The following is a 26,957-nucleotide window of genomic DNA, read 5'->3' on the forward strand; positions in this document are numbered from 1 at the left end:
GCTCTAGGACAGTTGTCTTTTTACTGTCACATATTATTTTACTTTGCTTTCTTGTGGCTTTTCCTCCCTGGTTGTTCATTTACACCTGTGCACATTACAGGACAGCTTCACGCTGTCCACTGGAGTCCCACAAGCTGCACGGGGCTATGCACACTTAAATTATTTAAAATGAAATAAAATTTAAAACTCAGTTCCTCATTTCAAATGTTCAGATACCATGTGTGGCTGGTTCTTCTTTGGACAAGGTAGATACAGAATGCTTCCGTCATTGCAGATAATGCTGGTGGATGGCACTGATGTATATCAGCCATGCCGATCCTTGTCTGGGAAGACTTTTCTGGGTCCCCTCAGCACCTCTGGCTACTTTTTTAAAAGTTGTTTTTGTTGTTGTTTTGTTCTGTTTTAGCATCTTAATGTGCTTCCGATTTTTTTTTGGCTGCACCTTGCGGCATGTGGAACTTCCTGGACCAGGGATCGACGCTACGCCCCTTGTAGTGGAAGCATGGAGTCTTTTAACCACTGGACCACCAAGGAAGTCCACCTCTGCCTACTTTAACATCTTAGAGGTTGTGGTACCGCAAGTGAGGAATGTCTGACAGACATCAACTGTAAATACGAAGCTGTCCCCCGTGGCCTTTCTTGGCACACATTCATCAGGGTTGAGCAAGACATGCTCCCAGCCTAAAAGACCCTCTTGGGGCTTTGCAAGCTTAGCTCTGTGTGACAGCCCTTCCTGTATTCATCACCGGGTTTCCACTTTGCACACCTAAAGGACATCTCAGGACAGTGTTTTCCTGCGAATCACACTTTAAAATCTAGTTCAGGAGCATCTAACCTGACTTGTTGAAAGTTTCTTTTGAGCCCCCCAGACGGCTTGCTCACTAGCTCCTGAAAATCACTGCTGCATACTGTGCTTATGTGCAAACCTGCTTTGATTTGCTTGTAGGTCCCTCCCTGATTGCAGTAGAAGGATCTCTCCCAGAGGAGATTTTTCTGTTTTGTTTAGGTACACGATACTTGGTTTGATGTCTTTTGTTGGAACAGAGCCTGGAAGAAAGACATGTGAAGGAGTCATTACCTAGACTCCATTCCATTTGAGCTATCCCTGAATTCCATTTGCAGCAGGGCTGACTGGTCCAGGGAAGTGTGGTCTTAAGGATGAGAGGTGCTTGGTGTTTTATTCCGTACACAGTAAAAGGCTGGCATTTGTTCTATCTGTAATTGCACTGGGTACCCCAGTCTATTTGGGACATGAGTAGGTGACTGCCTGTTTCTCCAACTGGAGAGAAGATGACAAGTAGGAATTCATGAGTTTGGAATGGAGCCTCACTTAGAGAAGGCACCTGTTGACTTGGTAAGTTTACCCTTCTCCACTGACACAGGCTGGACCCCAAACCTGGCCAGGAGTCAGAGCTGCTCCCCATGAGAGCGGCAGGACCACCAGTGGGGAGGTGATGACACTCTTACTGTCTGTCATGCTCCTGTCACGGGCACAGTGCATATATTGTCCTCCACTCAATCAGGGAATCTATGCTATTTGCATTTTTTAAAAAGGGTCGGTAGTTTTATTTTTTAAAGAGGTCTGTGATGCAAACAAAACAACCCCACACATGCCAGGGGGTGGGGCAGAGAGTAAGACAAACTTGACTAGACTGTGAGCCAAGAAAAGGCAGAAAGGCAGGGACCACAGTGGTGTCTCCCGGCTTTAAGTGTTTGGTACAGAGATGGGCACCAGTAGGCAGGCAATAAATAGTTGTTGATAATAAATGAGTTGTATTATATTATATTTTCATAACAGTTCTATAAACTCCATATTGCTTTTCACATTCTAAAGAGATAAGAAAACTGAGACTCAGAGAGGTTAAATAACTTGCCTATGGTCACACAGCCAGAAGTGGCAGAGCTGTGATTCAGACCTAAGTGTGCCTAAGCCGTAGACCACACACCTTCACCAGGCTCAAACAGAGGGAGCGGTAGGGCCATATTCACCTTCTCGCTCTCCCTCTTTCTCTCGCACATAGTTACTCTCAGATGCTTTATATTTGTTAGGTTTATTGTTATTGTTGTATTTTTAACTTAAATTATTTTATGCTGCATTTATATAGTCCTGTCAATTATATCTCAATAAAACTGGAAGGAAAAAACTTTAATTTTGATATTATTTCAAAATTACAGAAAAGTTAGCAAGAAGGGTATGAACAGTGTCCAGACCCTTTGTCCAAGTTTGTAGGGGTCTGTATATTCTTGGACAATCTTGATTTGCGATCCTCTCTTGCCTAGGGCGGGGCCACACTGCCTGGGATTCCTATGTGTCTGCGAGGTAGGGCGTGTCCTTTATGAAAGGTCACCGGTGTAAAAACAGTGATGTGACCCCACCCAGGAACTGAGGCAAACCCGAGAGCAGCCGTCCAGGGCTTGCTTGCTAGATGTAAACATGAGAGAAGAGTCTAGGGTTTATAATTTTGCGTGGAAGAACTCTCCCTCTGAGAAACTGGAGGGTTTGGGGAATGTAAAAGAAAAGTGGCTTATAAAAAAGATGACTTGTAACTTCCCAAACAGACACTCTCAGGCGTGGCATCATACCTTCCTCCGCTGCCAAGAACAATAATGGATGCGTTCACAGACTCATGCGCCCATGCCATTTCCTCTCCTCGCCATACAATTAAAGATGAACGTCTGTGCTCCGCTGTCTCTGTTCCATGCCCACCACACAGGTTTTTTTTTTTAACCCTCTGCTTCTTGATTTCACTTCTGTACGCATTGTACCTACTTCCTCCCTTCTGGGTTCCATCCTGCGAAGATAGCCGTATTCCCAAAGGCACTGTGTTTGGAGGACAGGCGGGGTTCTTCCCTGTGTGAGAGGAAGAGGTGGGGGGGTCTCTTTTAAAGGGGCAAACAATCCGGACGTTTTCCGGATCAGGAGACTTTCTCCAGTTCTGACACTAAAAGAAACCAGTGTCCTCCGCTCCAGGGCCTGAGCTTGCGACTCCTGTGCCTTTTTCCCTCTGCTGCCAGACTCCTTCACTCGGAGGAACTGTGCTTAGTTATCTTGGAGGCCTTTTTTCTTTGACATTCTACACTTATACTCCACCTGTGCTGGACAGGAAGTGCCGTGAGGGCGGAGGTGCCGTCTGACGTACCCACGCAGAGCAAGGCCTGGCCCACAGCTTCTGCTCAGCAAATATTTGCTGAATGAATAGGCCTTGATCTGTGGCCTTGGTGTACAGTTGCTGCCTCACTTGACTTAAATATACAAGATCACAGTGACTTCCCTGGTGGTCCAGTGGTTAAGAGTCTGCCCTCCCACTGTAAGGGGGCACGGGTTCGATCCCTGGTCGGGGAACTAAGATCCCACCAGCTGCGGGGAGTGGTGAAAACAAACAAAAACAAGATCACAGAAGAGAGTGTAGATCTTAGAAGTTCTCATCACAAGAAAAAAAAAATTAGGTATGGTGATGAGTGTTAACTTACTGTGGTGATCATTTTTATATACATATAAAATTACGCTGTACACCTGCAACAAATACAATGTTATATGTTAATTATATCTCAATTGAAAAAAGAAGACAACTAATTTCTCATCAGAAATAATGCAAGCAACTCTTTTCCTGTTATTATGACTCAAGGCCAAAAAAAAAAAAATACAGTGGTGATTGTTTTCTAATGTATAAGAATACTGAATCATTATGTTATATACCTGAAACTGATATAATATTGTAAGTCAATTATACTTCGATGAAAAAAAATACAGGATCATAGCCCTTTAGGTTTTAGCTGCTTCTCTGGGATTTGCTTTCCAGTTCATCTCACTTTTAATAGTGAGATTTTAGCTTTGGAAAGGATCTTTGGGTCCACCTGTTTTCTGTCGTTGCTTCCTACAGTTTCCTGGGTTTTTAATCTCTGATGAAGGCAGCAGAGTGGTTATACAAGCATGTCTCAGTTATCTGTATTTGGATGACCCAGAGCAAGTTTCTCTTCCCAGACTGGCTTGCTCCTTTGACTTTGCTCAAGCTTCTGGGAAGGATGACTTGAGGAGGCCTCAGGATGGACGCTAAGTCCAGTAGCATCAGCAAAACCTGTGATTAAGAACTCACCAAAATGGGGCAGTTCCCTGGTGGTCTCGTGGTTAGGATTTGGCGCTTTCACCGCTGTGGCCCGGGTTCAGTCCCTGGTTGGGGAACTGAGATCCTGAAAGCCTCGTGGCGTGGCCAAATAAATTGAACAGACATTTAAAAACAAAAAACAAAAAACTGACCAAGATAACTTGACCACCCTGCCCTTTGCTCTTAATCACTCCCATCACCCCTTCTCTGTCTCTTCATTCTTAGACTTCTTCCTTCTTCTTTAAGTAGTAAGCCCCTAAGGTGTATCTATGCTACAATATTCATGTAATTTGCTGTTTTGTATATTTTTAATGGTGAGCCTTTGGTTTCCTCGATTCCTTGAGTGGAGCCATCTTGTCCCATTGGTCACACCGGGGAAGCAAATCTCTGCAAGCAGGAAGCACCTTGGAGATGCCTACTCCAGTCCCTTTATTTGATAGGAAACGAGGGAGCAGATGCAGACAGGTTAGTAGCCCAGGGCACAGGATTAGTCAGTGACAGACCCGGACTAGGCCCAGGTCTGGCTGGAATGCGACACTTTCCCAGCACCCTTTGCCCTGCCATCATCACATCCCACCCCCATGAAATGGAAAATCTCTTATTGTATACATTTTTTGGTCTTTAAAAAAAAATTTTGTTTTATAATTATTTTTTTTATTGAAATGTAGTTGATTTACTATGTTTCAGATGTACAGCAAAGTGATTCAGTGTTATATATATATATATCTATAGATACATCTATAGATATATATATATATATATATATTTTAATTTATTTTCCTTTTCTTTTGGCTGCATCGGGTCTTAGTTGCGGGACACGGGATCTTTGTTGAGGCTTGTGGGATCTTTCCGTTACGGCACGCGATCTGCTTGGGCTTCTCTCTAGTTGTGGCGTGCGGGTTTTCTCTGGTTGTGGTGCACAGGCTCCAGGGTGCGTGGGCGCTGTGGGTTGCAGCATGCGGGCTCTCTCATTGAGGCGCGCGGGCTTAGTTACCCCGCGGCATGTGGGATCTTAGTTCCCCGACCCGGGATCGAACCCGCGTCCCCTGCATTGGAAGGCGGATTCTTTACCGCTGGACCGCCAGGGAAGTCCCCAGGTACATATATTCTTTTTCAGATTCTTTTCCATTATAAATTGTTAGAAGATATTTAATATGGTTCCTTATACTATACTGTAGGTCCTTGTTGTTTGTCTATTTTATATATAGTAGTGTGTATCTATTAATCCCAAATCCCTAATTTATCCCTCCCCCCTCTTACCGTGTACTTTTTAGGATATGCTTTGAAGAGTCTTCGGACAGTTCATAGTGAAAAATGAATGTTGAAACAGAGACTGTCTCATTTTCTACTTTAGCTATGGCCTGTAGCTGCCTAATTGTGGATTGGAAGGGGCAGGGCCAGCAGAGAAATGTGAGAGACACGTTGGGAATAGTCATTGAAGCTTCTGAAAAGTTACTTTAATCTACAGCGTTTTCTCCCCCTAACCACTGACGCCAAAAATAAGACTGCGTTGGGGTTTTACACTGGTAGATAGAATGCTCCCAAGGGACTTGGAGGCTTGCTCCTGAAGCTGGGCCATGACCATGCCGTCCCCCCAACACTGACCCCTCAGTCCATACTAGGACAGGGCTGGCATCGAAAAGTTACTGAGATGACTTGTAGTCGGTACACCCCTCTCGGGGTCTCCAATCCAGGAACTTGAGACCTGAATGGATTTTATACCCTTAAAGCTCTCCTGCAGTTTCTGTCGTGGCCATTCCGTGTGTATCTATCACAGTAGCTCACAGTGGGTAGGTGGGAGCAAACACCTGCTTCGATAACCTCCAGCTGTGAGGTTGGGGTGATTATCTGGCTGGAAAAGAGGTACCTTTTTAAAGGTTTTATTTTTGGGGAGAAATCATCCGACCTTATTGTTCTTCCTCTCTGTCCTGAAGATTGTTAGGACCCTTCGTCTTTTTTGAGTTGCTTCTCAGGTTTGAATCTGATTATGCAGGCTTCCTTTACGTTTTCAGACACCCACACGGGAATGGTGGGGATCTATTCTATTTAGTGGAAACAACATAGAGGACCTGGATTAAAATTGAGCTTGGTCTCTTAACCAGTTGGGTTGTCCCCGGCAAGCCACTTGACCTCTGTGAGTCTCAGTGTCCCTGTCTGTAACAAGGGGATGGTAATTAGTGAGGATTAAATGGGGATCCCATATGGAAGTACTTGGAGTTACTGAGGGTTGGTGGGCTTTGGAATCAGGTTTTTCAGGTAAGCTCCAGCACTTCTGCAGAGCAGTTAAGTTTTTATTAGTAGGTTGATTTACTTCTTAGAACTTGATCTCATCCAGAAACCAGAGTAAAAATGCCGACTTGGGTAAGTTGTTGGGAGAAGTAAATGCAATATAAGTCAGGTGCCTGGTATACCGGGCTTCGTGGGGCCAACATATTGTGGAGTGTGGCCATCAGTGATTGCATATTAGCCGTCGCATGATGTCATGCCCTGGTTGAGCTCTTTAGACAAAAACAGTTAGTGAATGTTTCACAGTGATGAGAGGATTTAACTAAAATCTTCCCCTCCAGAGTGTGGGGAGGCAAGGGTGGGGTGAGACTGGGAGGGGCAGGGGTTGAGAGTGGGTGGGTCCAGGAAGTCTGGTTACTTGTATCTTGGCATGAGGATTTGTTTGGAAGATTAAATGACCTTCTTGGTAGTTGTATAGAATTTGACAGGTCAGTGATTAGTGCCAGTTTAACACTTATTAACTACCATACTTTTTGCTGATAAAGATGGTAAAGCTATAAAGATCATAAAGTTCATAGGATTTGTGTGTGTGTGTGTGTGTGTGTGTGTGTGTGTGTGTGTGTCAAGGTAAAGTGCTCCGTAGTTGTTGTTATATGGAATGTGAAAAGAATCCTGGCTTATCTGCATTTTTTTCTGTGATTGCTCATGTGTGACTTGGCTTATTTTTCTTCTAGGATGTGGAGAAAGATAAGGAAACCCACAATTACCTCAGCAAAGAGGAAATCAAAGAGAAAGTTCATAAATACAACTTAGCAGTCACCGACAAGTTGAAGATGACCTTGGTGAGCACCCATACTAATAATACTGTTTAGGTTGACACGTGTTGAAAGACAACTATAAGTTGTTGGTACTACAGTCTGCATGTTTTAAAATCTCTGAATCATACTTGCAGAAGCTTAATGGTCAAGGTATACAGGACCAGAGAATGGGATATTTCTGCATCTTTCAAATGAAAGCTGCATTTTGAAGTAGCTTTATCTCAAAATCAATCAGCACTGCCTAAAATTTTATTTTAAGACATGTTATGACCCCCAAAGGATTTTTAACGCTGAGTGTAATCCCTTGCCTGTTTAACACATGGGCAGTAACTCAGATTCTAATAAGGCCTTAGATAAGTTTTATCTTGTGTAAATAAATTTGGAAGTGTCAGGAAAAGGATCTTGTGCCCGTGGATTGGGATCTAACTGAGCTCGGATTTTTCTCAGCTGGAGAAAAATGTGTAAGATGGAGTATGTAATACTCAGCTTTCTACATTGTTGTTTCAGGCTCCTGCAGCTTTGTGCTGATGCTGTTAGAAGCTCGGTGGGGAGCAAGAGTGTAGGAGGGAGAAGCACAGGCTTAGTGACAAAGAAAGGGGAGCCCAAGGCAGAGCCAGATGCACGTTCCTCTAACTGGTCTGGCCTCGCCCATCCACTTGATGACTTTCCTCGAGGCACCTGCCATCCCTCGGTGCCAATGTCCAGGGCCCTTGGACCCCTGCCTGGCAGTCTATTGACTGTGAACTGACAGAGTTCAGCAAAGGACAGGGCGACCGGTTAGAACAGGCCCTACTGAATTCTGTGACCCTTGGGGAGGAGCTTTTAAATATAAACCCTTGTGATAAAGGATCCCTCCCTAGGGGGACTCCACCAAAAAGGGGAGACAGCGGATGATCTCAAGATTATTCCTCATTATTCCAGCAGTCATACTTCTCCTTCTTCAAACACGGTTTTTATCAAAGCAGAAAAATTCCACATCCCTCCTCTTCCCCTTGGAGATTAAAACAGATGCAAGTTTCCATGTCGTTTCAAAGATTAAAAAAAATGTGAAGTGTTGTATAATACTTTCCACAAGAATGAATGAGTGAATTAGTATTATAAATTGACCTTGTGGAAAGGAAGAAAAATAATGGCCTATAAAGGAGATTTTTCATGTTCTGTGTTAACTGTGTCATTTATTTATAACACCTGAAGATTTGTTTAAATAAAACATTACAGTGTTTTTTACCTAAACATACTAAAAGTTAAAAGTGAAGACCAGACTATTGTAACTATTTTTAGCAACTAAGAAATAATAATTCTGCATCAGTTAAGACAAGTGCTAAACTCATCAAATTGTGTATATTAAATATGTGCAGTTTTTTGTATGGAAAAATTGTACCTCAGTAAAGCTGTTAAAAACATACTTATAAAAAAAAAAAAACATACTTATATATAGAAGGAGGCATCAATACCATGTTAAATCAAAAAAGACAAGTGCTTGGGAATTCCCTGCCTGTCCAGTGGTTAGAACTCCGAGCTTCCACTGCAGGGGGCACGGGTTCTATCCCTGGTTGGGGAACTAGGATTCTGCATGCTGTGTGGCCTGGCCTCCCCGCCCCACCCCCCCCCCAAAAAAAAAGAGAAGTGCTTGTATTATAATGTCTATAGTTCACATCATAGCTTGAATTTGTTTTAAAAATGTTGCTGCTTGAGGTGTCTGAAATGCCTCATCATGTATCCCATGCTGTGACAGATCCCATGCTATATAAAAAAGGTTAAGCAAAATTGGTAATCTCTGGTACCACTAGGAATGAAAATAGCTTGTTTTCTTCCCGTCTGCTCCTTGTTACTTGAGTATTTCAAAGTCCTAGTTGTGACTTTCCTTTTTTGTGTGATAGCTGGTCATCAGTTGATGTTGTTTCCTTTGTGCAGTTAGCCTGGACATATCCCCAAGCTTTAATAAGCCTTGTGGTTTGGCCAGCATCTGTGCCAGGGGATTGTAACCTTGCCCGTGGGCCCTGACCTTTCACATGTAGCTTCAGTGGCAGGAGTCCTGGACTTTGGTCCCCACATCTGCCCTGCAGACCTCGCCTCTGGAAGCACTTTCCTGGAGCGTGTTAACCTCCCCCAAGGTCATTCCCTGAGGGGCAGTCTTGAGTGAGGTTCTGCCACAGAGCTGAAAAAGAAAAGAACAAGAGAAGGAGTGTTTCACCTTCCTTTTTTGTTGTTGTTTTGATATGCTCCTTCCCTAAAATGCCCAGCTAATGTGTGTGTTTTTATTCCTGCTTCAGAATTCAAATGGGATTTACACTGGCTTCATTAAAGTACAGATGGAACTCTGCAAACCTTCACAGACTTCTGGAAAACTTGCTCCCAGTAGCAATGGCTGTATGAATACACTTCACATCAGCAGCACAAACACTGTCGGGGAAGTGATCGAGGCCCTGCTCAAGAAGTTTCTTGTGACCGAGAGCCCTACCAAGTTTGCACTTTATAAGCGTTGTCACAGGGAAGATCAAGGTACCCTGCCACACTTAAAATGAAAATGGTCCCTGCTTTTATTTCTGTCTTCTGGCCTCATTAGTGGAAGGGAGTGATAGGTGTGTCAGTTATGTCAGGGCCCAGGGCCAGATTCTGGAATAAATGGTGATCACGGTGTGTGCTTAATGCTTCTTGGCTGTCTGTGTCTTTCAGTTGGACAGTTGTGGGTCTTAGGAGCCCAGAGGCATCCATATGTGATGGGTATTTATGGAGGATTTGTGATGTGCACAGGAGGATAGCCTTTTTTCTTTTCTTTTTTCCGTCGCTTTGATTTTAATTCTCTTTCGGACAGAAAAGAACGCATCTGCGCTTGAAGTTTTCAGTAGCACATCGACGTTGGATGTGCATCCGAACATGGAGTGATTGGTGGCCTTGCATTCCCGAGACCCGAGGATCAGGAGGCACATGTGTATTAGTGCACATTGCAGACTTATGTAAATGGCACAGCCTTGGGCTCTCCTTTTCCCTTAGCCTGCCTCGCACTAGGTGTTCCCCGGGGGGCGTGTTGGCACCCTGGCCCCCCAGGGGCGCATGCAATGGGCAAAAAACGTTTTGATCTGAGGTCCGCCTGTCTGAACTTAATACCCACAATCAGTGGATTAAAAAGAGAATCTTAAATTACTGCATGAAACTGAATAAGATATTCCAGGTCAGGTCATCATTGAACAGAAATTGATACCAATGGGGGGCAACAAGTGATTCAGTGATTCACTAAGTGCTAATTTGAAAATGGTGTGTATATGTGAACATTTAAGCTTTCCCTAATTTTCCTGGGTTGAGCCTACAGCAGCTGGAGCAGAAAATAAACTCACCTTGGCATCATGGGAAAATCCTTTGGTTGCCTGGGGATGAAACCCAGCTGGATGCTGAGTATGGTCATGTTTCTTCAAACCGTATTATGGGCTGGGCTTGCAGGACACAGAGATGAATAGGATAAGGTTCCTGTCCTCCAGAGGCCACAGGCTCAGCAGTGGGGGGAAGTTTACATCTACAGGGAAATCAGCACCTACAATGCGGTTGTATCCGGAAGTACTGAAATAATACAGGTCAATTCAGATGGCATTTTGTCCTGCCAGCTTCTTTGCCTGCCCACCTGGACTTCAGCTGCATAATCTGACGGTGATAGCATCTTGCTGATATATTACCCACACGGCAAATCTTTCAACCCTGCAAGGCAATGCCAGTACTGTGTGTGTGTGTGTGTGTGTGTGTGTGTGTGTGTGTGTGTGTAGCACAAGATACATGTAGCTGGGCTTAAAGCCACCAGAGCTTGTGTTTGGACGGACTGCTTCGTTTGTTTGCGGCTGCTAATTCTAAATTAATCTGTAGAGAGATTTGCTTCTAGAGTTCTGATTTCATGTTCTTGGGATGGTATTTTTTTATTGTTTTTAAAGGGGTTTGCAGATCCTTTTTTTAAGTTTATTTTGCTTTCTAAAAAGGAGGAGCAGAATTAATCGTAAGCCCATTTGAGGAGCGATACTCATTTAAATTCCTTCTTGAGAATGGTTTCCTTTTTAATCAAGGCACAGTTCATATTATGCAGATAGAATAGAAATAGTATAGACTTCATCCCACTGTGGGCTACTTATTGGTAACAAGATGAGGAGGATGGTGCCTTGGTAGCCAGGGTAATAACACTGTTGCCTTGATCTGGGGGCAGGGTGGTGAGGGGTGCTGGTCTGGGGAATGATGTCGTGCTCTGTTTGTGACATGGCGCTTGTTCCTCACCAGTCTACGCCTGCAAGCTCTCAGACCGGGAACATCCACTCTTTCTGCGTTTGGTAGCAGGGCCCAGGACAGACACACTCAGTTTTGTTCTTCGTGAACATGAATTTGGAGAGGTAAGTGATTGTCCCTTCTTGCTTTAGACTCTACAGACCAGCTGGCCCTGTCTTATTGCTCTGCTCTAGTGACTTTACCATTGCAGAGGAGGACGGGTTGGGGGCGGTGGAGGGGAGAGGGAATGCGTGTGCCTGTGTGTCTGTCTGTGTGTCTGTCTGTCTGCCTGTCATGGGAGGAGAGGTTGTCCTGTGGAGGGAGGGTAGCTTCCTGTGTGTTTTTGAGTTGTCAGAAATGAACCCAAAGTTAGCCTACAATATAATTCTTTTATAACACTCATTATGTTGGTCTGTGATTTTCAGAGGTGGGAAGAAATAAAATCTTTTTAACTTGATCTCCACCCAGAGAGTCATTTTCACCCCTCTACCCCGGAATTACTCTAATCCAGCTGAGCTTTGAAAGTCGACACTCTCCATATGTTTGCTGCTAACCAAAGTCCCCAGGCTCCTTCGCTCTAAAGGGGAGTAAAAGGAAACGCCATCTCTTTACTAGGAAAGACATTTAACTTTTTAGAATCTTTGTTTCCTCTTTGCCCAGATGATTAAGAAATTATGTTTCTATGTACATCATTTGCCATTTTCTCTCCAGGGAGGATTGTATTTAGGTCAACTCAGTTGAAGGAAAAAGCACTTCAGACTGTCCTTCTAGATAAAGTGTCACTTGAGGAAATCTCTCAAGCTCTGGGTCTCAGCCTTTTGTCTGGAATCGGAAATGGCATGAATTGTCCATGCAGAACATTTTGTAATGTGGTGAGAATAGAGTTTCTAGGTTAAAAGTTAGGAAACCAAAACTCTGCTTCCTACTGTTCCTCTTGTTAGATTAGGAGCACGACCTTGGGTAAATGTTCTAATCTTTTCAGTCCTCAGTTTTAAAATCTGTAAAGTGGGACTAAAGACTTGAAAAGTTGGTTTTGAGTCGCAAATTAGAAATGTATGTAAACATGCTTAGTAAAGAGTATGTTTATATGTCAGTGTAAATTGGAACTTAACTAGGAAGTTTTAGGAAGACAATGATTTTGGACATTTTGGAAGCTTCTTTCGATTCTCATGTTTTGAAATTTTTAAAATCCACTCTCATTTTGGGGAGAAAGCTGGGTGCAGAAGTCTAAAATTTGGCTTCTGAGTTTGGCACGTAGCAGCCTTCCCTCTGCAAGCCCAAGCCAGACGCATCAGCTTAGTCTTGTCAACGTCTTATCTTTCTTGGTGCTGGTTTCTAAGTGTTGCACATAGTTTAGTGCAGTTGGAGCTACATTGTCTGGGAGGGAATTATGTTGGCTTAGTTTTGAAATTCACTTCACATTGTGTTCTAATGTTCCGGACTGCTGTTCTGACCTCTGTATTGTGTTCTGTTTCTCGGGTTTTCAAGGTTAACTGAATTGAGGGAAGAAACTTTCCATAGCTGTCAGGGAGTGGGAGGGAGATGATATTTTATAATGTCTTTACTTTGAGGAATTTACGTGAAAAATAAGATGTTAATTTTTAAATTAACAGAATATTCTAATGTAGAAAGTTTTGCTCTCCTGCTTCACTTCTCATTTTCTTTAAAAACTAGCTCACACTCAATCTCTGAGAGCCTTCTGTCATTGGCCCACTTGGTGGTTTTATTGTGTCTCCTCTCTCTGCACCTGTATTAGGTCATCTCGTCTTTTCCCTACCCCATACCCCTGGGAATCCCCTATCAGAAACTGCTCCTGGCCGAGACAGTGATTCTCAGCCCAGGACCCAGGGCCTCCTTTTGGGCGGGGAGGACGTGTAGGTTGAAAAATAAAAAAAACCCTCCCAGGTGAAGCCATATACCCTTCTTGATACTTACTGCTTAAATTTTTAAAATTTTTAAAGAAAAACCCGACAAACATTTATTTTGTGCCTGCTAAGTACCAGCTTCTGTTAGAGAAAGAGAACTCAGAAACTCAAGGGCCAAAGACAAAGCCCAAATAGTGAGAAGTACAATAGTTGCAGTGTAGGCGAGAGAGATACTAAGCAAATAATTATAATAATTTTTAGATCTTTTGTGATCAGGTTGTGTTCAAGGCTACCAGAGCCCAGTGAGAGCCTCTAATAGACTTAATCCTGGCTGGGAGAGAAGGGGAGGAAATCATGGCAGGCTTCTTAGAGAAAGTGGCATTTAAGCTGGGACTTGAAGGTTGAGAAGGAGTTCGCCAGGCGAAGTGGAGGAAGGGAGAGCATGTGCAAAGCCATGTCAGGTAATGAGTGAGGGGCACAGTGAGAGAGATGTGGCTGGAGAGGGTAGGGCCTTTCAGACTTAGCAGAAACAACCAAGGGAAGCCATTGAATGATTCCAAGCAGGGGAGGGTCATGCTTAGATTGGCATTTTACAGAGAGTATTCATATTCAGGCTGGCTGTTTGGTGGAGCTAGGAGGCTGTCCCAGGGATGGAGGAGAAGATGGCGGTAGACAGCACTAGGGAGAGCTGCCTAGGAGGTGGTGAGATTGATCGTGGGAGCTGGGAAAGAAGACGGTGACAATGAGGGCTCCACGTAGAGGGAAGGTGGAGGGAGTGTGGAGTTATCTCTCATGCCTCTCGGGGTTAGAGTGTCTATAATGGACTTAGGCATAAGGAGGACTTTGGTCTTAGAGCCCTTTTGGAGGAGGCTGGGAGGAGGGGAGCAGAGGGCGATGGGAGGGGCGGGGCGTGGAGGGCGTGGAGGTCTGGTCGGGAGGCTCAGCTCTTGTCCAGCAGGACTTCCGAGAGGGCCGGGCGGTGCTGGGCAGTGTGCGTTGGGAGGGGAGGGCAGCCACACCTCCCTGTGCTCTGCTTGCCGTCCGCATTCCTCAGTCTTAACGCTGAATTAAACACCTGCCATTTTTTTCATATTTGTGTTCTCTCACAGTGGGAAGCCTTCAGCCTGCCAGAGCTACAGAATTTCTTGCGGATCTTGGACAAGGAAGAAGACGAGCAGCTACAGAACCTGAAGGAGCGCTACGCGGCCTACAGACACAAGCTGGAAGAAGCCCTCAGCGAGGCCTGGAAACCCGGGTAAAGCGTGGGGCTCCCTGCCCCTCGGGGACAGTGCGGGACCTGCGTGCAAACCAGCAGCCAGTGTGTCTCTTGTCGGAGGGCGGTTTTCTTGCCCCATGATGCTAGGGCCTTTCCCCTTAAAAAATCTCTAGATCTAGTTCCCCAAACCGGGTCACGCAGCATCCTGCACCTTGGGCATCCTCTGTAAGGGATTCTGCAAGCTTGTTCTGTTACGGCACTGCGGTGTTACCTCTTGGCAAGCTGTGAACCTGTAGTCTCATCTGGAGCATTCTAGAGTGTTTTGAAGCATGGACTCTGGGTTTTTTTTTCCCTCTTCTCTTATTTTGTTTTAGTTATTTTAAGTATGTGATGAGGATGTTAAGCTTAAGGTTGTGCAAATGATTTTTTAAAAGCTTAACGAGGAATCTATCTGAATACTTGTCTTATGTTGAAACTACCTGTCTGTTATTGTTTGTTTGTTTGTTTTAAAGGTCACAGGAAACGATCCATGTGAATTGAAGGGCACAGGAAGCTAGGAGCTCTGAGGGGTTGGTGAAGGATTTTGGAGGAGTCTGACAAAGAAAGTAAAGGGCAAGTTTGGAAGAAGGTGGGGTGGAAGTGGGGAGCCCTGATGGGGGAGGTGTTTTGGGCAAGTGGATGGTAGAGGAGAAGGTGAATTCGCTTGTGGACGAGTTAAAAGCTTTCAGTTTAGAGACATGAGATCCATTGTCATATTGCTTGACAATATGAGTGAGTAAAATGTGGGAGCAGAACCAAAGAAAGTAGGAGCTGGGCCAGAAGGAGGGACTAACTGCAGCTGAGCAGAGAAGGCAGGTGGATCTTTCAAACAGGGACAGAGCCGCCCTCTCGGTGGACCAGCGCCCCTTCTGCCTTCCTTCCCGGAGTGGAAGGTCTGATTGGTGCAGCTTCTCTGGGCCGATGGGGCAGTGAGCATCTGCTATGACTCCCGTGAAGTGACAGTTTTCCCCCGAGGTCGTTTTCAAAGTGGAAAAGGAGTTTGGGGAGGAGGCACTTGCCCTGATTGTTAGCATCCGGGGGACTTGTCAGGTGAGGAGCTCCCAGTATACTTGTGACAGTCACTCCCTCCTCTCCCTCGGTTTCCCTTTTGTCTTTCCCTCCCTTCTTCCTCCTTCCCTCTCCTCCCTGCTTTCCCTTCTTCCTTTGTCTTATCAATAGAAGTGCGATCTTACATAACGTAGAACAGGGGTATGGATTAAAGACCCAGGACAGTCAGACCCTCAGTTCCAAAAGGGTGACCTGACTGTAAGGAGGCGGGCAGTGTCCACCCCCAGCGGACCACACAGGAGGGGGGCGTTCTTTATGGAAACATTTTAACAGAAGTGCATGTTCCTGCAAACCAAAGAAATGCATGTGCAATAAGAGCCTTCCTTAAAGCAGGTTAATAACCTCATTTTACACAGCAGTTAATCTGAAAACAACAGGAAAGGTGTACTGTGCCAGTCTATTTTTAGTTTAGATATTGTTTGTTTATAAATTCCCAAGGAATTGTTAACACTTTGGTGACACCTAATGGATTCTTTTTGAAATTCCAAGGTGCTTCAGTTCTTTGCCTCTTAAGTGAACTGTGCCTTTTTTTATTGCATTTCTGTTCCCTTCTTGGTGGCTCTTCTGACTTTTCAGAGAACACCCGTCTTGCTGGAGGCAGATGTAAGTGTCGCTTCTACTGTGCCACACACGTACTGAGACAATCATATCTTCCTAAGCTTTTTAAGGAAAGTTGGAAAGAAAAAAAAAGTAGAAATAGCTATAAAATATGTATGGCACATCTTGTTTAATTTTGCATGTAAGTTCTTTTTAGTGCATCAGTGAGGTTTTAGTGACATTGTCATCCAACGCTTTTACCTTCATTGTTCAGGGAACGCCTTCATGATTTTCATACTGGTTTTACTATTCAGATGATGGCTTGGGTGTGAGTATACTGTTATCGACCACCTGGTCTTTTAATTACCCATCCCAGTAAGTTCATATTTTGTGAAGCCTTTGTTTCTCAGATGAAGACACTGTTAGAACCTTAAAGTAGTAGCTGATGGGTATCTGTGAAATTTTTTTTTTTTTTTTTACTTGAAGTAGATTGTCTAGATTAGGCATCCTCGTCTGTATTATCCAGGACCTCGCTCATTGTCATGTGCACTACAAGTTGCAATTTGGAAAACTTACTGTGTTGAAATTCTGTCGGTTCATGGTTCTTGAAGACCGACGGTCTCTCCCAAACACTGGTGACTGCAGCAGCATTTTTAATGTGTAAAAGGCCACTGAGGCCAAAGATTTTTAAAAATCATTGTACAAATTCTTATGTTAAATTAAACTATCTAAGTTTTGCTGTAATACTGTTTTCTCTTCAATATGTGATGGTACAGGAACGAGGTTAAATGAAGTGGTAGTATTGCAGGGGAGCATTTTAAATCGCAGAAGTAAAAAAATTATAATATTTATAATTTTGATGAGTTTATTTTTATGGGGAAGAGTTTTCTTCCCTAAAATTGTTTCTGGTATGGCAAATCGTTTCCATTATTAAAAGTTGAAGTTGTTAGTTGATGTTTGTGTGTTTTTATTTATGGTTATACGCCAGATAAAAGAAGGTCACGGGTGGAAGGAGCTGCTTTTGCAGATACGTGGGGACACGGGCTGGAATGTGACAACTTTCACTAGGTTTGAATGGGGCACATTTGTTCTCCCAGATGTCATTTTTTCCTTTGCCTTATCCTCTGGGGAGAATAACCAGAGATGAGTGTCTGCCCATACAACGCATTCCTAAAACAATTGCTTTGTGAAATATACATATATTTACAAGTTTATAAAGCATGCGAATAGGTTAAAAATTATTATAAAGTGGCTGCCCTGTGACCACTACCAAAATAGAACATTGTCTCTTTCTTAGCCTCTTCCTTCACCACCCGTTCCTGCCCAGAGGCCTCCTACCCTTAAAATAGACCACTTTCAACATTAAAGTATCTTTTTTGGGGTCTATGTGACTGTCTCACATGGGCTGGGTGCACAACTGCTTCTCCTCTTAGGCTTCCAAGCCTGCTGGAGGCAAGTGTTCTTACTACTGCACTGCTCCCTAGAGGCACTGGCGAAGCAGGTCCAAGTGTTCTTACTACTGCGCTGCCCCTAGAGGCACTGGTGAAGCAGGTGCAAGTGTTCTTACTACTGCGCTGCCCCTAGAGGCACTGGCGAAGCAGGTGCAAGTGTTCTTACTACTGCGCTGCCCCTAGAGGCACTGGCGAAGCAGGTCCAAGTGTTCTTACTACTGCGCTGCCCCCTAGAGGCACTGGCGAAGCAGGTGCAAGTGTTCTTATTACTGCACTGCCCCCTAGAGGCACTGGCGAAGCAGGTGCAAGTGTTCTTACTACTGCGCTGCCCCTAGAGGCACTGGCGAAGCAGGTGCAAGTGTTCTTACTACTGCGCTGCCCCCTAGAGACACTGGCGAAGCAGGTGCAAGTGTTCTTACTACTGCGCTGCCCCCTAGAGGCACTGGCGAAGCAGGTGCAAGTGTTCTTACTACTGCGCTGCCCCCTAGAGGCACTGGTGAATCGGTAAGGAGGAAAGCATTTCAAGTACCATAGCTGCTTTGTAAGTGAAAATATTATGATAGAAATGATGGCTCAATATGGATCTTTTTCACCAAAATATCCAGAAGAATCTAGTTTGGAAGTTTGGCTTGGGTTACTACCCAAGGTGCAGTGAGAGTGTTTTGGAATTTTTATCCCTTAAAGGGAGTTAGCTTCCTGCCCTAGGAACTTGTTACCTGTTGATAATAGTTTAAATGAATATTCTTATGTTGCAAAATTAGTTCTCAAGAATTGTACACTGTTTTGGGACTCTGTCAGGTGATCCTGATTATGAGTTTTGTGTTTTTGAAAGAAGGAGGAAGGTCTCTATACAGATCTTCATTAATCTACAGTGGGGTTATGTTCTAATAAACTCATTGTAAGTTGGAAGTATCGTAAGTCAAAAGTGCATTCCATCCACCTAACCTACCGAACATCATAGTTCTGCCTAGCTTACCTTAAACCTGCCCAGAACACATACATGAGCCTACAGTCGGCAAAATCATCTGACACAAAGCCTATTTTATTAGAATAAAGTGTTGAATATCTCATGTAATGTACTGAATACTGTCCTGAAAGTGAAAAACAGGATGGTTGTCTGGGTACAGAATGGTTCTAAGTATATTGGTTGTTTACCCTCGTAAACAAAAAATATCACTAGCCCGGGAAGATATCACAATTCAAAATCCAAGTACAGGGGCTTCCCTGGTGGCGCAGTGTTTAAGAATCCGCCTGCCAATGTAGGGGACACAGGTTTGAGCCCTGGTCCAGGAAGATCCCACATGCCATGGAGCAACTAAGCCTGTGCACCACAACTACTGAGCCTGCGCTCTAGAGCCCGCGAGCCACAACTACTGAAGCCTGCATGCCTAGAGCCCGTGCTCCGCGACAAGAGAAGCCACCCAATGAGAAGCCCACGCACTGCAACGAAGAGTAGCCCCAGCTCGCCGCAACTAGAGAAAAGCCCACGCGCAGCAACAAAGACCCAACGCAGCCAAAAGTATAAATAAATAAATTAATTTAAAAAAAATCCAAGTACATTTTCTACTGAATGCGTATCACTTTCACATCATCGTAAAGTCGAAAAACTGTAAGTCAAACCATCATTAAGTTGGTGACATTCTGTACTATAATAGCAAGTTCAAACACAGTGCTTACCATGTGCCAGGCATTATTCTGAAAAGCTTAATATGTATTAACTCATTTTCTCTCCCATGAGATAGGTATTGTCAACATCCCCATTTTACAGATGAGGAAACAAACGCATTGAGGTCCAGCAACTTGCCCGCGGCCCCTCTGGGAGTGAGTGGCAGAGCCGCCCTGCCTGTCCACTGGCTTTTCCTATAAGCTCTACCTAGTTTTTCAGTAAAACTACCTGTGAAGGGCCCATTAGGATGCCTCGAATGGGCAGTTCATCTGAAAGCAGGCCTCTTTAGGCACAGTTGGGGTTTGTGGCTTGATGTCAGAGTGCTCTATCATCCTTTTGTTGTTGCTGTTCATTTAGCGTTCCATTTAAGTGATTTTACTAAGTTACGTAGAAGGAGACGCCTACCTGTGTTTTTGTTTACAGGTTCTGTTGCGTGAAAGAAACTGACAGAGAGCAGGTAACCATACCCCGTGTTCTCACTGTAATTAGTAAAATAATTCCCTGGAACCACCAGAATAATAGCTTCAGGGAGAAGTCACAGTTCCCAGGAGCCACCAAATACTTGCAAACGCTGGAGTTTTACTCCCTCATCAAGGATGATCCTCTCCAAAGAAACATGGGAAACTAAGTATTCAAAGTCTTGAAAGTATACACCTGTCTGGTGTGAATCACTACTTGCTTAATTAAGTGCTAAATTAAGAAAGCAGCTTTGTATAAAGATGGGGGGAGAAATGGGGCGGGGCTGGGGGTTGGTGGTGGAAAGGAGTGGGCAGGTTAAATAACTGTGAGGTAAGATGTATTAACTCCATCTGCAAGGTTAGTTTGTTTTTTAATTGGTGTGTAGTTGTTTTACAATGTTGTGTTAGTTTCTGCTGTACAGCAAAGTGAATCAGCCACACGTATACATATATCACCTCTTCCTTGGATGTCCTTCCCATTTAGGTCATAACAGAGCATTGAGGAGAGTTCCCTGTGCTAACCGTCTGTTCTCATTAGTTATCTGTTTTATACATAGTACTGTATATATGTCAATCCCAATCTCCCAATCCATCCCACCCCCGGGTTTTTTAAGTTCTGTTGGTTTTTGTTTTTTGGGGGGTTGGTGGTTTTGGTTTCATTTTGGGTTTTTGACAGATCTTTCCCTTTAATTCTATAAGGTGAGAATGACCAGGTAGAGGACAGACCTTTTCATCTTAGTTTCCAAAGTCACTTGTGACTCACTTGGTGGCAGCTGAACTCCAAAAGCTCCTCTTTTCTCCTTTCTGAGAAAGGTGAGTATTGGCGTTTGAAAATGTTTCCACACAAACAAAACATCAGGACTCTTTGTAAATTTCAAGAGAAGTTGGGTTTTGGCTTTGTGTTTGGGAGGGAGTTCCTTTTTTTTTTTTGCTTTACTGCGTGGCTTGTCCTCACCGGTGAAAGCGCAGAGTCCTAACCACTGGACCACCAGGGAATTCCCAGGGAGGGAGTTCCTTTAACCAGGAGAGTTGGTATTGATTTTTCTAAACAAGGAGGGTTACCTTGAACGTTCCTCTGTCTTTAGTGGCACAGATCTGGTTGTTTGCCTGGGTGCACCCTCCCCTCAATTTAGCCATCCTGTGTGGACACAGGAGATTAATTAAACCCTGTGCAGTTCCTTTTCTCTGAAGTGGGATTCTAGGGGGCTCTGCTCGAGAGGGCTTTCTGATTTTCAAGTGTGATAAAATTTGCTAAAGTTCTAGTAATTCTGGAGCAGCACACTGAGGTGTCTTGCCAAAAGTTAGAATCCTTGAATTATTAATCTGTGGGTGGGAGGTGATAGCTTAAATCTTTTATAAATTCAAATCTTTTATTCAAAACTACAAATGGTGTCTTCAGATTCTTTTTAGAATGGCAAACATTTCAAATGTTTTCTCTTGCATGTGTGATCTCTCAAGGAAAATGTTCCAAGTCAATGACTTTTAGGTAAAATCAAGCATGTCACTGAATGCCTTATCAATAAAAGATGATTGTCTGAGAATACACCGCAGCCTTAGAAATCGAGGAACCTGGCTATCAGCCTTCAGAAAACCCCAAGCCTCATTGCCTTTCTTCCAGATAAACTTGCTGCAGGAGTTTGTGTGTGCTGGGGAAGGGCGTGTGCTTCAAGGAAGATAACGAGCTAGTGTGTAGGGTGTGGGTGAGGCTGGGACCATGTTCCTGTCCCCTGTGTCACCTTCCACCCCCAGCTTGCTTTTTAAAATTTTCGTTCTTTTGCAAGTAAGGCGATCCAAGCAGAGGCGCAGTAGGTCTTGGGGGAAAAGTTGTTATGAAGCTAATAGTTGGGAAAGGGCAGTGCTTAAGATCTGCTGGAAGAGATTTCAAGACAAAACTGAAGTTATTACTCTGTCTCTTTATGGACCACCTCCAGAACTACTGGAGGTGCTGATTTTTAAAAGGAGGATTTAAAAATCTTCCCCCACACCAAAGCTAATACTAGGCCCTGAGAATCTGCTACCTTAATAAGCACCCCATGTTTTTTCAAATACTAACTGTAAATCTTAGAGCTCTCCAGAGTATTTCAGAGACTGAAAGGATATATCCATGTGCACAGTTGTACCCCTCTCTCTCTTTTTTTTTTTTTAAACAAATTACTTCCATACTGAGAGTAATGGCTAGCCTGCAGAGAGGCTCCCTGACCTGCCTCATTTAGCACTGGAAAGGATAATTCTATACATAGCTTGACCCTGTGCCCTGACCACGGCTAATTGGATCTTAGTTAGACTTCGGATACAAGGCTGTTGATCAGTTAAACTTTCTTAAAATTTTAAATAAAGAAACAAAGGAATTGTAGTTAGTCTGTGATGGGTACTTATAAACCAGGGGACTGAACCCACCATTGGGCCTTGTTTCAGGGGCAGAGAAAGACTACAGAGAAAGCAGGAGAATAGAGCAGAGAGAAGCAGAGAGGAGAGGCCGTGTGGCCTCTGGGAGATGGAAAGTAAATTCAGAACCTACTTGATATTTGTTAGCTGTTGGATGCCTAATCATACCCTCTTCCCTCAGGAAGGAATTATCTTTGTTTACGTGAGCTGTGTACTCATGTGCCCATTTCTACGATGGGATCCAGAGGAGAAATAGAGGGAAATTTATAGTATTGGGTTGGCCAAAAGTTTCATTTGTTTTTTTCCGTAAGATGGCTCTAGTAGCACTTAGTTGTCTTTAACTTCATTCAAAACAATTTTGTTAGATTGTATGTGACAGCTGTCTTATCAGCGTGCATTTAAAAAAAGACTTATCAAAATTGGTGAGTTTCTGTGTAGCCATTTTAACACATTATTGACCGGGGAATTTTTGCAGACTAACGCCTGTGGCTGTAATACGTCTCCGGTCAAAAATGTGTTAATATTGAAGGTGGAAATAAAAAAAGCAACATTTTTGGCATATTATGCTTTATTATTTCAAGAAAGTTAAAAACGTAACCGAAATGCAAAAGAAGATTTGTGCAGTGTATAGAGAAGGTGCTGTGAGTGATGGAACGTGTCAGAAGTGGTTTGTGAAGTTTCGTGCTGGAGGTTTCTCACTGGACGATGCTCCACAGTCAGGTAGACCAGTTGACAGCAATCAAATCGCGACATTAATTGAGAACAGTCAACGTTATACCATGCGGGAGACAGCTGACATACTCAAAATATCCAAATCAAGAGTCGAAAATCATTTGCACCAGCTTGGTTATGTTAATCACTTTGATGTTTGGGTGCCACATAAGTGAAGAAAACCTTGACCATATTTTCACATGCGATTCTCTACTGAAACGTAATGAAAATGTTCCGTTTTTAAAATTTATTTATTTATTATTTATTTTTGCTTTGTTGCTGCATGTAGGCTTTCTCTAAGTTGTGGCGAGCAGGGGCTACTCATCGTTGCAGTGCGCGGGCCTCTCACCATGGTGGCTTCTCTTGTTCTGGAGCACAGGCTCCAGGCGTGCGGGCTTCAGTAGTTGTGGCATGCGGGCTCAGTAGTTGTGGCTCGTGGGCTCTAGAGCACAGGCTCAGTAGCTGTGGCGCATGGGCTCAGTTGCTCCGCGGCATGTGGGATCTTCCCGGACCAGGGTTCGAACCCGTGTCCCCTGCATTGGCAGGCAGATTCTTAACCACTGCGCCACCAGGGAAGACCTGAAAACGTTTCATTTTTAAAACAAATTGTGACGGGTGATGAAAAGTGGATACTGTACAATAATGTGGAACGGAAGAGATCATGGGGTAAGTGAAATGAACCACCACTAACCACACCAAAGGCTGGTCTTCATCCAAAGAAGGTGATGTTGTGTATATGGTGGGATTGGAAGGGAGTCCTCTATTATGAGTTCCTTCCAGAAAACCAATCGATTAATTCCAACAAGTGCTGCTCCCAATTAGACCAACTGAAAGCAGCACTTGACAAAAAGCGTCCAGAATTAGTCGATAGAAAACACAAAATCTTCCATCAGGATAACACAAAGCTGCATGTTTCTTTGATGACCAGGCAAAAACTGTTAACAGTTTGGCTGGGAAGTTCTGATTCATCCACCATATTCACCAGACGTTGCACCTTTGGATTTCCATTTATTTTGGTCTTTACAAAATTCTCTTAATGGAAAAAATTTCAATTCCCTGCAAGACTGTAAAAGGCACCTGGAACAGTTCTTTGCTCAAAAAGATAAAAAGTTTTGGGAAGATAGAATTTGAAGTTGCCTGAAAAATGGCAGAAGGTAGTGGAACAAAACGGTGAATACGTTGTCCAAAAAAGTTCTTGGTGAGAATGAAAAATGCATCTTTTATTTTTACTTAAAAACCAAAGGCACTTTTTGGCCAACCCAGTACTAAATGCCTATTAGAAAAGATGAAAAGGCTCAAATGGATGACCTCAGCCTCCACTTAAAGATACAAGAAAAAGGAAAGGAAACCCAAAGTAAGCAGAAGAAAGGAAGTAATAAAGAGTGGTAATAAATGAAATAGAAAACAGAAACAAAATCAATGAAACCAAAAGTGGGTTCTTAAGAGATCAACAGAGTTGATAATCCTCTAACCATACAGACCAGGCAAGAAAGAGAAGATGCAAATTACCACCTCAGGAACAGGAGAGCTGACATCACTACAGATTCTACAGATAAACTTGATATGTTTGTATTTAAGGTCCTTGCATTGAAGTAAGTTTCCTTAAAAATTAGTGTTATTTTGTGCAAAAAAAAAATAAATAAAGGTGAGTTCTACACATTCCTAATTTGGCCTAGTTTTGAAAAGTTTGCCAAATGACAAGTGCTGATCTCGCTTGGTGCTATCAACTTTTTGGTTCCCTCAGAAATTTAGTTATTTACAGTATGTAACTTTAATGCATATGATCAATAATATTCTAACTTAATATTTAAGCCTACTTTCATATTATTGGAAATACAGTAGGGTTTATGCTTATTAAAATGTGAATTATTATTGTTTCCTTCCTTCCTCCCTCCCTTCCTTCCACCCCTTCCTATTCCCCTCCCTCCCTCTTTTTTCCCCCCCACCAACAGCTTAGAACAAATTGTAATCATATTTGAGGAATGAGTGTATCTGTTTACTGTTGGGTTCTGTGATAGCTGTATTCTTACAACCATCCTTTTTCTTTTTTTTTTTAACCTGTCACTTATATTAGTTTGTTCTGTTCTTCGCATAAAAAGAAACTTGAGTAGAACACCAAGTGTTTTAACTTCTTTACTTCAACAAGTATGTATAAATTACCCAAGGATGTTAGGTACTGGGTAGATTATGCTGAGAAGGAACGTCATGGTCCTGTCTTCACGGAAACCAGACTATGAGCAATGCAAACTGGTAAGTGTCACAAAGATAAAGTACTGAGTGCTGTGAGAGTCTACTACTTAGGCAGTTAGAGAAGGCTTCCTTAAGGGAGTGACTTAGAGCTAAGATTTTAAGGATGAGCAGGAGTTACCTGGCAGAATTCATGATTTACATGAAAATTTTCTACACAATGGCCACTGGTTTCTCAGATCTTTTTTTGGCAGCCTGTTATATGGGCGTCACGCTAGCTGTTTTTCCTCTGTTATGAGAAAGGAACTTATATAGGTCTAAATAATTCTCCACAGGTTAAGAGTTCATCTTTGGCAAGGGCAAGTTAAAATTTACAATGGCAATTGCTCTGGATCAAGCTCAACTTTTTTTCCCCTGTAAAGTGGAGTGGGTGTCATGTGTTGGCTTTCCTCACAGGGCTTATGTGAGGACTGAATAAGATAATGAAGGTCAAGGTACTCTGTACATCGCAAAGCCTGACATAGTGTAGAGTGGTATTATTCTCCAAGTTCTTCTTCCTATAGTGGTATGGCTGCTTTACTACTGGGCCAAGATTTTTACATATCATGTTGACACTAAAATTCATCTAAGAAGCAACACCTAGGATGTAATTTCCAGGAGGGGCATTTTTTTCAAACAAATATTTTCTTGGTTTTTGTTTTTTAGACTCGTGTTCAGGGAAGGCAAAACAAAAGATTCTAGGGCAATTAGTAGACCAAGAAATCTTCATTCAGTGCCTTTCCTTGTGCTCCCCATAAATACAGTGGCAGAGTGTTGTCTGACTTCTCTGACAGGTCAGACCCAAAATGCTCAGAGCAGCTGGGACTAGGGCTGCCCGTGCCGTCATGTTACTGTGAGGTGCTGAGCGATTCAGACCAGAGGGTCACACGTAGGTGCTGTCTGGGGGCCTTGGCCTTTGTTTCTGCTCAGTGTTGCCATGCATGTGAATTCTCACCCCAAGACAAGTGAGCCTCTACCACTAGGAATCTCTGTGGGGACTGGAGCATATCTTCAGCTCTTTCTGTATCTCTCTGAGCTGCAGGGCATAACATCTGTGGGACTAAACATGTCACAGTGTCTGGAAACAGCTCCTTGGGCAGCTTTGAGAAGGGATGGGGCTGCTCTACAGGCAGACCCTGAGCTACAGCTTCCTGCCTCTCCTCGTGAAGTCAGTGTTCACCCCTGGCTGAACCCTTAACTAGGGCCTTAAGTGGCATTACAGGAAGAGGAAGGGGGCAGGATGACCGAGGCCCCCAGTGTTTGTTTTCCCCTGCTGTACAGAGGACTAGACTCAGCACCCTGGGCTTCTTTTATGGGAGCCTCCGTCAAAGTGCAGTCACAGGCTGAAGGCTGCCTGATAGATGACTCAGTTAGTAGTCACTCATTCCGGACTGCGGAGAGAATCCAAGATGTCATGTTGATGTCAGGCCTAATGAAGTTGCTCCTCACCTGATGTGGGAGGAGCTGGGAAAAGCAGGAGGATTGGGGAAGAAAAGGACACAGGGCAGCCACTTTCTTAGGGACTTAAGCAAGAACAGAATCATTCGCATTTCTGAGCTACTTTCCTAGCATTAGGATGAGGCAAGGGAGTAGCGTCTGATGATCTTGGACAACAGGTGCCTCAGAAAGCAGGCCAGAATCTTGGCCTGTAGCAGCTGCTAAAAGAGCAGCTCCACCCCTGTGCTGTGCTCTCCCCTGCACCAGCCTTTGTGGGTTATGGAGACCCCCCCCTGGAGGGAAGACTTGGATTTGTGTCTGGGGTCTGCCAGCCGAGAGAGTCCATTAAAATATTTTCCAGCATGTGCTGAGACCAACAGTTGAGCAACCATTCCAACAAAGCAGCTTCTACTTGGTTTTAGTAATTATAGCTGCAAAATGGCGTTTGCTTATACTCTTAAAGTATGTAATGTATGTAAGACTTTTTTATTCCCCCTTTGGAGACAAGTCGA

General features: G+C 43.7%; 1 protein-coding gene across 1 annotated transcript in view; it reads left to right on the forward strand.

Moving 5' to 3' along the window:
* The window catches only part of RASSF3 (Ras association domain family member 3), an 81,078-nt gene extending 57,186 nt beyond the window's left edge, over positions 1-23,892 (forward strand). Inside the window, exons 2-6 of the mRNA XM_082351305.1 lie at positions 7,064-7,171; positions 9,421-9,649; positions 11,402-11,511; positions 14,361-14,506; positions 14,980-23,892. Of these exons, the coding sequence (XP_082207431.1) occupies positions 7,064-7,171; positions 9,421-9,649; positions 11,402-11,511; positions 14,361-14,506; positions 14,980-15,007 (621 nt within the window). The 3' untranslated portion in view covers positions 15,008-23,892. The remainder of the gene's footprint in view (positions 1-7,063; positions 7,172-9,420; positions 9,650-11,401; positions 11,512-14,360; positions 14,507-14,979) is intronic.
* The last annotated feature ends 3,065 nt before the right edge of the window (positions 23,893-26,957 follow it).

Source organism: Balaenoptera borealis (assembly GCF_965194805.1).
Source record: "Balaenoptera borealis genome assembly, chromosome: 13".
NCBI lineage: Eukaryota > Metazoa > Chordata > Mammalia > Artiodactyla > Balaenopteridae > Balaenoptera > Balaenoptera borealis.